The following is a 13,187-nucleotide window of genomic DNA, read 5'->3' as shown; positions in this document are numbered from 1 at the left end:
CACTGCAGCCATAAACCTTTGGATGTTGCCATTCATGGGCCTTCCACATACTATTACAATAAAGCTTGTGATAGATGGCTACTAAATCATCCTGGTCAGACACTTTGTTATCTATGGTATAGTGAGCTTAATGAGTGGAGCATTTCCATCCGCTTTCACTCCCTCGATCATCAGCAAAGGTTTCGAAGCAACAGGTATAATGCCTTTCAATGATGAAACATTTAGGGAAGCAGATTTTCTGTGTTCATCTGCGACAGACCGGCCGTTTGAGCCACCTGACAATGAAAGACTTGTTTTGGAACGTAACATCCCTACTATAGTTCCAGGTACAGTTGCTCCACTTTTTCTGATGTCTTCTAGCGATCCAGTTCCTTCAACTTCTGGTATCTCTAGTGGTAATCTCATTTCTTCTTGTCCTTGTGAACAATAACTCCTAGAAGAATTATCTGTGTCTCCTGAAGCCTTGCTTCCATTCCCATAGTGTGGTCCCTGAAAAAGAAATAGTTGTAGCCAAAAGAGAGAAGACTCTTATCGTTACGAGTTCACCTGTAAAGGCTCGTCTGTAATAAGAAGCCTCTGTCACAGAGTAAAAGAAAAAGAGAATGAAGAAACCTACTCCACAAGGACTAAATTCATCGTAAGATGAATGTGCTTAATTGGCATTAGAATAATATGATGTTTCTTGGAACAAAGACATTGAAGAAGATGGGGATTTTTCAGGAATTGAAGCTAGTGACTTCATAATTATAATTAAGTGCGTGGAGTAAAAAAAGACTTTATAGCTGTCGAGAAAATTTGTCTTCGTTCTGGCATTCAAGAGATTTCTATAAATCTTCCAATAGATTTTCCAAAATGGATGAAAACGCATTTGTAGCCACTGCTTAAAGACTTGTGTCGAAGATCTGACTTATTTCAATGTCGACTTGTATGAATGCAGCCCTCGCAATAAATATGTTTTAAGTTATCACGAAGTTTGCGATATTTATTTACAGAATGTCTCATTTATGTGATAGGTTATTAATTTTTATTCAGTGAAACCACGATTTTCTCATTTCAAGTGACTTTAAAAAAATGACATAAAATGAGAGAAAATGTCAAGTTACGTATAGGATCCCTCTTTGCGTTATTGTTTCATATGTGTACATAACATGCATCAAAATACTCGTCAGGATTTTTTTTTTATTATCCAATAAAGGATATCTGAATTTTGTACTACGTTTAGCCGCTGGAACTGGTAACCAAAAACTTTTTTGTTAGAAGGAGGTGAAAGCCTGCAACTGTATCATTCATCTTTTAAATAATGAAACACTACACTAGCTCCGTACTTTTTCGTTTCGAGAATTTCTCACTATCAAGGGCAAATATTTTCGTATGGATTTTGTGCGAAGTTTACGTATGAGTCGTTTTGCGTATCATGCGCTAATATCGTCTTTTTGAGGTTATAAGAACCTGTCTCTCCTCAATTAAGCAGAAAATCACACACGCGAAACAAGACTCACATAGTTTGTTTGTGAAACATCACAAAAAAATTCTTACGTGAATATTTGCAACTGACAATGAAAATAAATTTTCGGGACCTGCATGAAAAAAACATCACTCAACGTCTCTCCAATTATTTAGACAGGAACTTCGTGCAACGCACAAGAGCAAAGTTACCCCCACAGTGGCGCTACAAGTCGCTAAACATTTTAACAATAAATATGCGAAACATGCGTTTCACTGCTGTGGTGTCTGAGTCTGATGATCAGAGGTTCGTTTGAGCAGTTACCAGAATGCGCCAGACAATAGGCTGTACTGCGCATGCGCAGCTACGATGACGTAGGCAGCCCGTGCTTGGCCTGCTTGCGCAAGCGCAGCTGAGAAAGTTTGAAAATGGCTGTGATTGGTCACGAACTTACTTACTCCCATCAGCCACCATTCCGAGAGGCAACGGCAGGATATTGGACAATGGCCAGTGCTTCGGCTTTTACCGATTGAGAACAGGTGACTAAGCGTGTGAAGAAAGAACAACACCGCCTAACAATAGTAAACACTACTTGAAGACCGTCGCCATGTCAGTGTAAGTTTATGTCTATTACTGAAGTTTTTTCTCCACAAAATATTGTTCCATAAAACGTAAATGTCGGCAAACATTATGTTAACGTAAAATCGGGTGTGAATTAACATTGTAATCAGAGGAAATTTGACGAGAGCGATAATAATTGCCCCAAAATGGGGTATAACATTAATGCCGGGGACGCAGAAGCTGGGCTTTACTTAAATTGTTACATTTTTAACACAAATTATTACAGATCTCGTGTTATATTTCCTTTCATGAATTACTTGGTATTTGAGTATTCCTAATTATACTAAACAGTTGAAACTAGTGTGTCTATTTTTATACTTTATCAGTTAGAGACCTTAATAAGCTGATTCATATTGTATTTAAACATTATTGCTATGCATTTCAATGCTTCAGTTACTATTGTAGTCAGAATTTGTGCTCAAATATCAGTAAAAAAAAAGAAATAGTATCCCCTGACTAGAATGTCGATCAGACAAAAGTGCAACCTGTCAAATCATACAACTGGATGCAACAGTTTGTAGGGATATGAAATGGAACAGTCATATAGGCTTAGTTGCAGGTGAAGCTGGTGACAGACTAAGATTCATTAAGAGAATTCTAGAAAAAATGTAATCTATCTACAAAAGGAGATTACAGAACACTTCTGTGACCCATCCTACAATATTGCTCAACTTTGTGGGGCCTGTACCATAAATGAGTAATGGGCGACAGTGAATATGTACACAGAGAAGTGTGGGACTAATGATAACAGGTTTTTTTGAGAAAGTATGACAGAAATGCTGAAAAAACCGAACTGGAAGACTGAAGATAAACACAAACTATCTTGTCAAAGCCTGCTTAAATAGTTTAAAAGGACCAGCACCAAGTGAGAAATCCATGAATATACTATAACCTCATATGTATCACACTCTAGAGGTCGTCAATAGGGAATTGAACTAATTACAGTTCACACTGAGGCATTTGAGTCATTCCATGTCAAATCAACACACTTTAAATAAAAATTTTACATCACCCTCTTACATTTTGCTGAAAGTTAGTATACTTATAGTGGGTGCTAAAACTAAGAAAAATACCAAATTTCAATTTTTCACCTCAAACCATTCCTGAAATAGGCCTATGGTCATGTAAACTTTTCAAAAACTGGCTCAAAATGTGTGAACAGACTTTTTTTAAATTGCCCTAGGAGCTGCCCTAATTGAACTAGAGAACTGGGAAAGGTGTCATTTTGCAGCATTTTTCATGCTCTTTCCAGTGATAGACAAAAAAACATAGCTTCTAATTAATAACCTTTTTCAAAATGGTAATTAATATTTTGATTTAATTTTTTTGCAAAAAGTACATAATTGATAATTTTCAAAATATTTCCATAACTACTTCATACTGTTGTAAATCACATGGCAAAATATAAATGTGGGATGATGATGGGTTCATTGTTAAAAAAAATTATTCCAGACTCTTGTTTTTCACTAACGGCCCTAGTTTGACCAAACTGACCTTTAAGGTAGTACGTCAGTAGAGGACCGTATACATAGGGCTTGATGTCTGTACAATAATTCGGAGACTGGAGCCATTGTTGAGATGATGTAGTCTTCTAAGGCTTTGTGTGCCTACAGCATTATTGTGCACTGTGGTTTTAGTGCAAATCAACTGTTACCTCTGTGTTGACCAGTCTGTATCTATTATATTTAATAGTTCATTTTCAAGTAAATCTATATATTGAAGGACAGTTTATAAGTGGTTTTTGTATAAATATGGAACCAAGTAAAAAGTGCAGTGTTGTAATCCATTGAAGAAGTAAAATCATTTTATTAGAGACAGAAAAAAAACTGAGAAATGTCACAACATGGATGCCCAAATTATGTCCTCAAATACCAAGTGGTGCCAAGATTTGTGATAAATGTAGGAAAAATACACCAGAGCCCATCAGTGCTGAACGTGTTGAAGAAGAATCTTCTGGATCAGAGATAATCATCCGAGACCAAGACCCTGACTTCACTCCAGCTTCAGTAGCTGTCAAAACATTTAACACAACACTTCAAGAACTAGGCGAGTTCCCAATTGACAAGAAGAAACTAATATCTAGGCATTACGCCAAATCAAAAGTGAAGAAAATCTCATCAATGACACGTAAACTTTTTGTTGCTCCTGAAACTTCGTCAGATACTGATACCGATGAATCCGTTCTTGAAAATCTTAAAAGAAACTTTAAAAATTGTAGAAGTACAGCAAAAAAACTGATTCTTACAAGTTTACCTGAAAAGTGGAGTGTCAGGAAAATAATGAGGGAATTTAATGCTCCTAATTACATTGTTCGGCAGTCCAAAAAAATTTTGAAAGAGAGAGGGAGGATTCATGGAAGGTCCAAAACCAGGGAAGTGTTTACCAGCAGAAATGTCAAAATTGTACATTCACTTTATGAAAATGATGAAGTTAGCAGGGCAATGCCAGGTATTAAAGATTGTGTGACAATTACAGAAACAAGTGGAAATAAAACAAAAATATCAAAAAGACTTATTTCGTGTAACCTTAAAGAAGCTTACAAACATTTTAAAGACAAGTTTCCTAGCATAAGAATAGGTTTCTCTAAGTTTGCTGAGTTGAGACCAAAACATTGTGTATTGGCTGGCCGAAGTGGCACACACACTGTCTGCGTGTGCACAACTCACCAAAACATAAAATTAATGATAGAAAATGCCAAACTAAATACGGTAACGAACAGCAGCTTAAACGATTATAAGCAGTACATTGTAAAAATGCGTTGCAACCCATCATCCATTGATTGGAACAAGGGAAACTGTGAATACTGCCCAGGAGAAACTCAAACGTAAAATTTTTAAAGACTTTCATGAAAACTTAATTGAACAAGTTCAGTTTCAACAGTGGATGTCAGTTGACCGATGTAATCTGGAAATTGTTCAGTAAACTTCTGAAGAATTCATAGAATTATTTTGTAGTAAGATGTCGACTTTGATTCGGCATGACTTCATTGCCAAGCAACAACGAACATTCCTTAACTCCACAAGAGAAAACCTTATAGAATCTGAATTTGTTGTCATATGTGATTTTTCAGAAAATTATAGTATAGTTCTACAGGATGAAACTCAGAGTTTCCACTGGACAAGACAACAGATTACCATGCATCCTTTTGTTATATATTACAAACAGGAAGACAAAATTGAGCATATGAGCTTTGTCATTGTTTCTGATTGCCTGGAGCACAATACAACTGCGGTTTAAACCTTTCAAAAGAAGCTAATTTCATATCTAACAAATTTCAAAAGATTCCAAAAAAGATATACTATTATTCTGACAGTTCTGCCACTCAGTATAAAAATAAGAAAAACTTCCTGAACCTTTGCCTTCATGAGGAAGACTTCAACATAAAAGCTGAGTGGCACTTTTCAGCCACAGCACATGGGAAAGGGCCTTGTGATGGAGTAGGGGGTTCAGTAAAGAGACTGGCAGCTCGTGTAAGTTTGCAAAGGCCATACCAAAATAAGATACAAACAGCACGAGATATAATTGAGTGGGCAGTAGATAATATCACAAATGTTGTTTTGCATATTCCACTCAAGAAGACTATGCTGCTTCAGAAATATTCTTAAAAAGCTGACTTGAAGAGGTATTGACAATCAAAGGAACACAGCAATTTCACACTTTCATTCCCAACACTACATCAAAATTGTCAAATACTTCTCACATGATGTACAGAGTTGGGAGAAGGAAGTAACTAAATCACCAGACAAACTGAAGTTACAAGATGTATCAGGCTATGTCACTACTGTATATGGCAGGAACTGGTGGCTTGGGTACATTTTAGAAAAAAAAAACGAAGAACTTGATGAAGTGAAAATAACTTTACTTTATCCATGTGGACCAGCTAAGTCATTCTCTTATCCTGGATGTTCTCACAAATGTGAATCCATTTACTCCAACAGGGCATACATTCTTAATGAAAGTGATGTAAACCAAACCCAGTCAGCTTTATTAAAATGTAATATGTGAAGTTCCTAGACAATTTATTGGGAAACTGCTTTCAACTCGAAACCTAATTTTTGCGTCAGGTTAGTGTTAATGTATATTTTATAGAAAGTTGTTTCAAAATTATTGTTAGTACCTATTGTGTTAAATTTAGCTATGTACAGATACCTGTTACTTAAAAACAAGCATTACATATTTAATTTGTTTAATAGTTCCATTTCAAACATCATGGACCAGAACTATTATGTAAATACTTGTACTTATTCATACTTTATTTCAGTTTGTAGTTAAATGCTCAATTTCTTGTTTTTGTTATATCGGTTTATATACTGTTAGTGAAGTTGTATGAAATTAAAATAAGCAGTCAACTTAATTATAAAATATTCTGATTAGTTTTCATTTAATAAGGCGATGTTTTGATATTTCTAATACTTTTTTTACTTACCTTTCAGTATATTTTAAAGAAATTCCTGTTTGTTAAAGGTCAATTTAGTCAAACTAGGGCCAGTGAAAAACAGAGTCTGGAATATATTTTTTTTTTTAACACTGAACCCATCATCATCCCAGATTTATATTTTGCCATGTGATTTACAATGGTATGAAGTAGTTATGGAAATATTTTAAAAATTTTCAATTATGTACTTTTTGTAAAAAAAATTAAAATTAAATCATAATATAAATTAGTATTTGGAAAAGGTTATTAATTAGAAGCTATGTTTTGTTGTATGTCCCTGTAAAGAGCATGCAAAATGACACCTTTCCCAGTTCTCTAGCTCAATTAGGGCAGCTCCTAGGACAATTTAAAAAACGTCCGTTCACACATTTTTGGCTGTTTTTGAAAAGTTTACATAGCCATATTTCAGGAATGATTTGAGATAAAAAATTGAAATTTGGTATTTTTCTTAGTCTCGGTGCCCACTATAAGTATACCAACTTTCAGCAAAATCTAAGAGGGTGAGGTAAAATAGGTGTTGATTTGACATGGAATGACTCATTTAAGCAATGGCAACATATAAATACACCTCATATATGACTCGCATTGGGAAGAAGCCCTAATAACTGGTACACTGTGAGAACATATTTCTTTTCTGTGTAAATTATCTTTGTAGTTCTTAATGGTTTTTTCAACTTCTATATTACATTGGACATTAGAGTGAATATGCTTGAAATTTCTAGTGGCTATTATGGTAACAAATTAGGAAAAATCTTTTTGTGACTCAGTTTGTCACACTGTTTTGTTGTTGTGGTCTTCAGTCCTGAGACTGGTTTGATGCAACTCTCCATGCTACTCTATCCTGTGCAAGCTGCTTCATATCGCACTATATCAGTAAATTGTAGAAATCCTTTCAGTCCATTAACTGTTGCTAATTTTCACAGGAATTACACAAAAATAATGAACAGGGAGCAACGGAGTAAATATAAAGCCGACTTCAATGCAGATTATTCAGAATACAGAAGACTTCACTCTGAAGTTGAAAAAGTTTCCCAGAGATTTGCTGATTTAGAAAAGAGCTTAAAGCAACAAGTAAAGTTTAGCCCTGAATGGAAGGTATGATTAGAGATGAACTTGGAAAGCTTTCAGTTTTAAGTAATAGGTAGTTAAATCAATTACGTTTCTTGAATGTATTACCATTCTCAAACTTTGTTTTTACAGGGCATACAAAAACAAATTATTCAGGAATACGAGGAAACAAAGCGTGATCAGGAGTTGCAAGACGCCAAGAAGAGGTTTCAGTATCTGCATGAAAAACTGTCACTCATCAAACGCCTGGTTTCTGAATACGATGCCGCACAGAATAATACTGACCCTTACCTCACTCAGCACATGAAATGCCACCTGTAACGTTCCAAGGGTGATCAGTTGAGCAAGAATCTCATTGTGGTGAACTGACATTGTGCTTAGTACTTTCTTGCAAGTTTCATTACACATTTCAAAATGTAGCATAGTAATTCCTATCATACTTGTCACATATACTAAGGGCTGTTGGTCTGGGGAGAATAATGTGTGCAGTTATGACTGAAAGTTCTAAAAAATAGAGGACATTAAGTCAGTATTGGATATAGCCTTCGCACTATGTTGTATGGTTATATGCTTAACTTGAAAGATTGAAGAGTTAACTTAAGAGAATTTTTACTTTTCCTGTCTAGGGTGTTGTTTTGATTTTGAAATGTGTGATGAACTGAATTTCAGGCTTCCTTCGTAATTGGTAAATGTAAGAAATTTTTTGCAGACTTAAGCTCATTGTCAAGTCATAGATGGCAGTCAGAAAGATTGTTTTTGCTCGCAACGTCACCATGAAGAAAGTGGAATAATGAGCTGTGCATTTATTTTTGGATAATTGTTAATATTAATTACACAATCTTGATACATTCACAGTGGGACAATAATATCTTGTTAATTATTGAGAACATATATGTGAGGTGGTGCTGTATCTACATAAAAGTGAAGAAAAATCAATATCTTTCCAATGTTAATTTATTTTATTCCTGAGATTGATTGTCATAAAAAGAGAAAGTAATTGAAAGTCCCATATGTCTACACAACCTTTCCACTGTTCTCTCCCCTCAGAGTATGGTATGGGCCATCACTGTAAAATTATGTTGATTCCAGATGTGAGAAAAGGCATGAAAAATGTAGGTGATATACTGCAATTTGAAGTACTGTATTTTTTAACCATTTGCACTTCTTAATTTATTTAAGTGTGCCCCCATACAGTTAGGTGTTTTTACATTCGATAAAATTTAAAATCCCAGTTAATAGAAATAACTAGATCAAAAATTATTTGTGTTGTTAACAGCTTGTGGTGGGAGAGGTAAGATAATGATATGTATCATACAAATGCACAGAGTATTGTCTATTATGAATATTTAATTAATCTAAATGTACTGCTCATGTAATGCCAAGAAAGTATTCGCAGAACTATATTTTCTGTTTGTATAGCGTTTCTTAATTTATTCAGAACTCGTCTAAGGATAGTCTCGTCACAGCTAAAAAAATTATTGTGATGGGATGGACAAAGTTTATTTAAAGCTCTTCCACAGAATACTGTTTCCTGAAAATGTGGATATTAGAATTGGTATTATTGGCACTAATTGCTGGTGCACTGCTTATGTAATACATTGAACAAACAAAGAACAATCTGAAACTTTCGAGCAGTTTTACTCTTATGATGTAATGAATTTCAGTCGCAGTATTTGGTACTGTGAACTAGAGAACATTTTCATGTGAAAATTCTTGCCGAGTTGTGGTTGCGAAGAATGTACATGTGTTGGATAATGAACTGAAGGTACCATAAAAAAGCTCCAATAAGTTTAATTACATTAAAAATCTAAAAGTGCCTGGGTTTGTATGAGAAAGTGGCTTTTCACTAAATAAAAAATTCATGTTTTAAGACAACAGTACAAAACTTTAAAATTATTTTCCATGTTATTTACATGAAACTGGAATAATCCCAGTAAATAAGCAGTAGAAGTGTGCTGATGCCTAGGGAAATTTATATGACCGAGGGAGAGACATGAGACAGAGGTTTATTTTGAAATTGCTGAAGCTGGAAAGACATTTTGGATAAGAGTCAGAATAAGAAATCCCAATATGTTGGCCAAATCTGTAGCTCAGTATCACTATACTACCCCATTTTAAAAAATAAATTTTGTGATGTGGTACTTTAGCACCAGAGTTCTGAAAGCAGTGTATATTGTGTGTTTGTTTCTTTCTATAAATGTGTTAAATATGTGTATGAAATCTCCACAAAATGAAATTAATTGTATATGTATGAGTACCGTGTAAAATATTCTGTTGGCCATCATGGAATTGGAAGACCATACTTTCGTTTTTGTAACTTGTTATTACTCGTGCAATAAGTCAAATTTCATGTCCTTGCACCTTACCAAAAATGTATATTATACTCTTTAGGTGATGTGTTTATTATTTGCATATGGAGTATGTTTATGTAGCAGACTGGTCAAAACATGCGATACTATCTTTTGCAATCATTCTATTGTAATAACAGAAGTTAGACAGTTGTGGGAAATTAATAAAAAATGTTTCATCCTCGCAATTATTTTTAGTTTTTTTTTCCTTGCTCCATCAATTACAAAATTAAATTCAATTAGTATTGCCAGATGTGCCCTTCATACGTATACTAGTGAAAGTGATTACATTGGTCAGTGATATTCCAGATATCCTGTGCAATCCATGATTGATTCATTTGTTTGAAGTGGGGTGTGGCTTTTTGTGAATGAAATGAAGTGGCTGGAGTTAAATATTCTTTCAGTTATGTATGTATTAACAAAATCATGTAAATTATCTGGCTTGTGGACAGTGGATAATCAGAATGTTCAAACCATATCATGAAAATGGTTAGATAGTTATCAACCGTGTGTATATATTAAAAATCTTGTAGATATTGCTACAGATAATTTTGAGAAACGTGACAGAGAAGATTTAATGACTGACGTACAGTACTAAGTGAAATAACAGTGCAGAATTCACTTATTGGGTAAAGTTTGTTCACAACTCTGTGTAAGTTGCTGATGAATGCTTCTCCTGATGAAGTGAATTAATGTTATTAGTCAGTATATTAAGCTGCAAGAATGTTGTTGATGGAAATAATGGAAGATAAATACTTTATATGTAATGTACTTTTAATTGTGATGTATTTATTTTATATTAATATGCAGCAGATTTGCTGCGAGCTATTGTAACTTGACTGATGCTGATGTGAGAGAGAAGGGAGTGAGAACTGCCCTGCCACCATTGCCCAAGGGTTAACTACAGTGAAATGTAGGGGAAAGTTTAATGTAGTGATTAAATGGCATTATTATTATTATTATTATTATTATTATTATATTGTGACTATTATTATTACTCTCTGTATAATGTTTTATAAAACAGATTTCATTCAATAATATGCATTATGTCTCCTTTTATTATTGTGTTCTGCTTTTGAGATTTTTCATGAAAATGTTAAAAAATGTGCTTCTTTGTCCAGGGACTGTGTAATTATGTCAGTTAGTACTTATTCTCATTGTTGCTGTAAGTACTTTTCTGCTGGTAAGAATTTATCTCTTCGTTCATCCGTAGATTAATATCTTTGTATAGATGTCGGTAATCTCACGTGTGTGTCTTTATCACTGAATTACCTAAAGCAGGCAAAACATGTTTCAAACAAGAGAAATGAAGACTCCTCTGGTAATACCTTATTTTTAGATGTAGATTTCATGGAGTAAATTACAAACTGCAATGCATTGTGTTGCTTAAAAGTACACTCTGGCCCTTTTGTCTGCTTTGTAGTTACTCAACTTGATCTTTTATTTGCAATAATTTTATGTTTAATGAAATCTTTAATGGAGTAAAAACTGTTTTTAGTAAATGTTCTTTTCTTTCTTAAATTTATTGTGTTTCTTTGTTTCGATATATTTTAACAGTTTATTATATATCTTGACCCTTGGTTAATCATGTATAGAGCTGTTTTGCTGTATATTGCCCAACATTTTTAAATATAAAACTGCAGTTTGAAACGTATTAACTCGTAACTGTCAGAATACCCCATTTCTTGAATAGCTCAATGCAGTGGGCCCTTTTGTGGCTCTTTCTCATTCTGGTGGCTCATTTTTGCAATTTGAACACATTTTCCACATTCTGAGCATCTACACCCCAGAATATAATATCACAGGTGATGTTAAAATGTATGTGTGCAAATTATGGTGGTTTTAGGCATGAGCTACTGTGATTAATATTTGTAAGGCATAGCATACTGTGCTATTTTTTTCCAAGTACCTTGATATGTTCATCTGAATTGAATTGTTGGACATACATACCTAAAAATTTTATAGCACTATGGTTTCAGTATGTACTTCTAGTTTGTTGTATTAGATTTTTTATGTAGGTGTTATTGTTGGTCTTTTTTACATTAAGGGATACTTGATTGTTATGTGATCAGTTGTGGACAGCTGTAAGTGTCTTTTCAACTTTTACTTCGAACATTTCTGGTGTCATAACTGTAATTATCATGTTGCTGTCATCAGCAAATATGCCCCCAGGGGGCTCGTCACTTTTTGGCAGGTTTGTGCTTGGCTACCATGGGGCCCCAGCCTTTGCAGCACTTTTTCCCTTCCATCCTGCATGACTATCCTCTTGCTATTCTTTTTCCACTCCCTTGGGGAACATGTCTGGTGTATTATTGGTAATGTTCTACATTCTGTTGCTGACCTGCGAACAATCTCAACTTTCTTTTTGGCTCCTTTTCTCCTTTCTTTGTTTCCTTTCTCCTCTTGTTCCTCCTCTTCAGTGTTTGAGGATCCTCATTTTTCTTCCTCCTTTTCCCTGTGCGCTCCTGAAGGCCGGCCCACATGTCTGATGCGTAAAAGGTGACTGGGTAATGTGTAATTCCCAGCCCCGGGTCGACAGGTGGGGTTCGCACGTATCCCCTGGTACAGGCCAGGCCCAGGGAGGGGTGATGAGCTGTAAGCTTCTCAGATTGCCCATTGGTCCCTCCGTCAGGTGTTCGGGAGGTGTGATCTGAGGTGTGAACAATCACTTAAGGTGGGAGAACCCCCGTGTGTAGGGGGCCCCCAGCTGGAAGGAGCATGCCATTAGAGATGCTGGCAATCATGGGGATTTCCTCGCAATGAGTCATTTATTCTCTCCATTGACATTGGCGAAATGAAAACTTAATGAGGCTACTGATTTGAAGACCATTCCTGCTGCACCACGGTTCCTTGTTGTCACGTACTGAAGATGGTCAGTCCTTCGCCATGGTCAATCCGTTTTATTCAAAAAAGCGTTGATGTCATTGATGGCCCTGTGAAATCCTGCTCACGTTTACGGAATGGCACTTTGCTTTTGGAGACTGCTTCTGAGACTCGGAGCACAACTACTTCTTGCTGCCTTGCTTCTCCATGGCTACCCTGTTTGTGTGGAGGCACCTAGAACTTTGAATTCTCTCCTGTGGTATAGTTTAGAATGGGCTGCTGGACATTCTGACCGAGGCTGAAATACTATCTTACCTCTCCGATCTGGGTGTGATTGCCATTCATCGTGTCATGAAAAAGGTCGATTCTTCCTTGGTGCCCACCCGCACTCTTTTCCTTACTTTTGATAGGGTGGTGCTGCCATCCAAGATTAAAGCAGGCTATGAAA

General features: G+C 35.5%; 1 protein-coding gene across 1 annotated transcript; it reads left to right on the top strand.

Moving 5' to 3' along the window:
• Positions 1–1,849: 1,849 nt before the first annotated feature.
• Positions 1,850–10,104, top strand: LOC126094688 (RNA polymerase II elongation factor ELL-like). The gene is made up of 3 exons (XM_049909210.1): positions 1,850–2,059; positions 7,424–7,595; positions 7,701–10,104. The coding sequence occupies exons 1-3, from the start codon at positions 2,052–2,054 to the stop codon at positions 7,887–7,889; spliced, it is 369 nt and encodes a 122-aa protein (XP_049765167.1). The 5' UTR covers positions 1,850–2,051; the 3' UTR covers positions 7,890–10,104.
• The last annotated feature ends 3,083 nt before the right edge of the window (positions 10,105–13,187 follow it).

This window comes from Schistocerca cancellata, chromosome 8 (assembly GCF_023864275.1).
Source record: "Schistocerca cancellata isolate TAMUIC-IGC-003103 chromosome 8, iqSchCanc2.1, whole genome shotgun sequence".
In the NCBI taxonomy this organism is placed as follows: Eukaryota; Metazoa; Arthropoda; class Insecta; order Orthoptera; family Acrididae; genus Schistocerca; species Schistocerca cancellata.
This window is presented reverse-complemented; position numbering and strand designations above follow the sequence as displayed.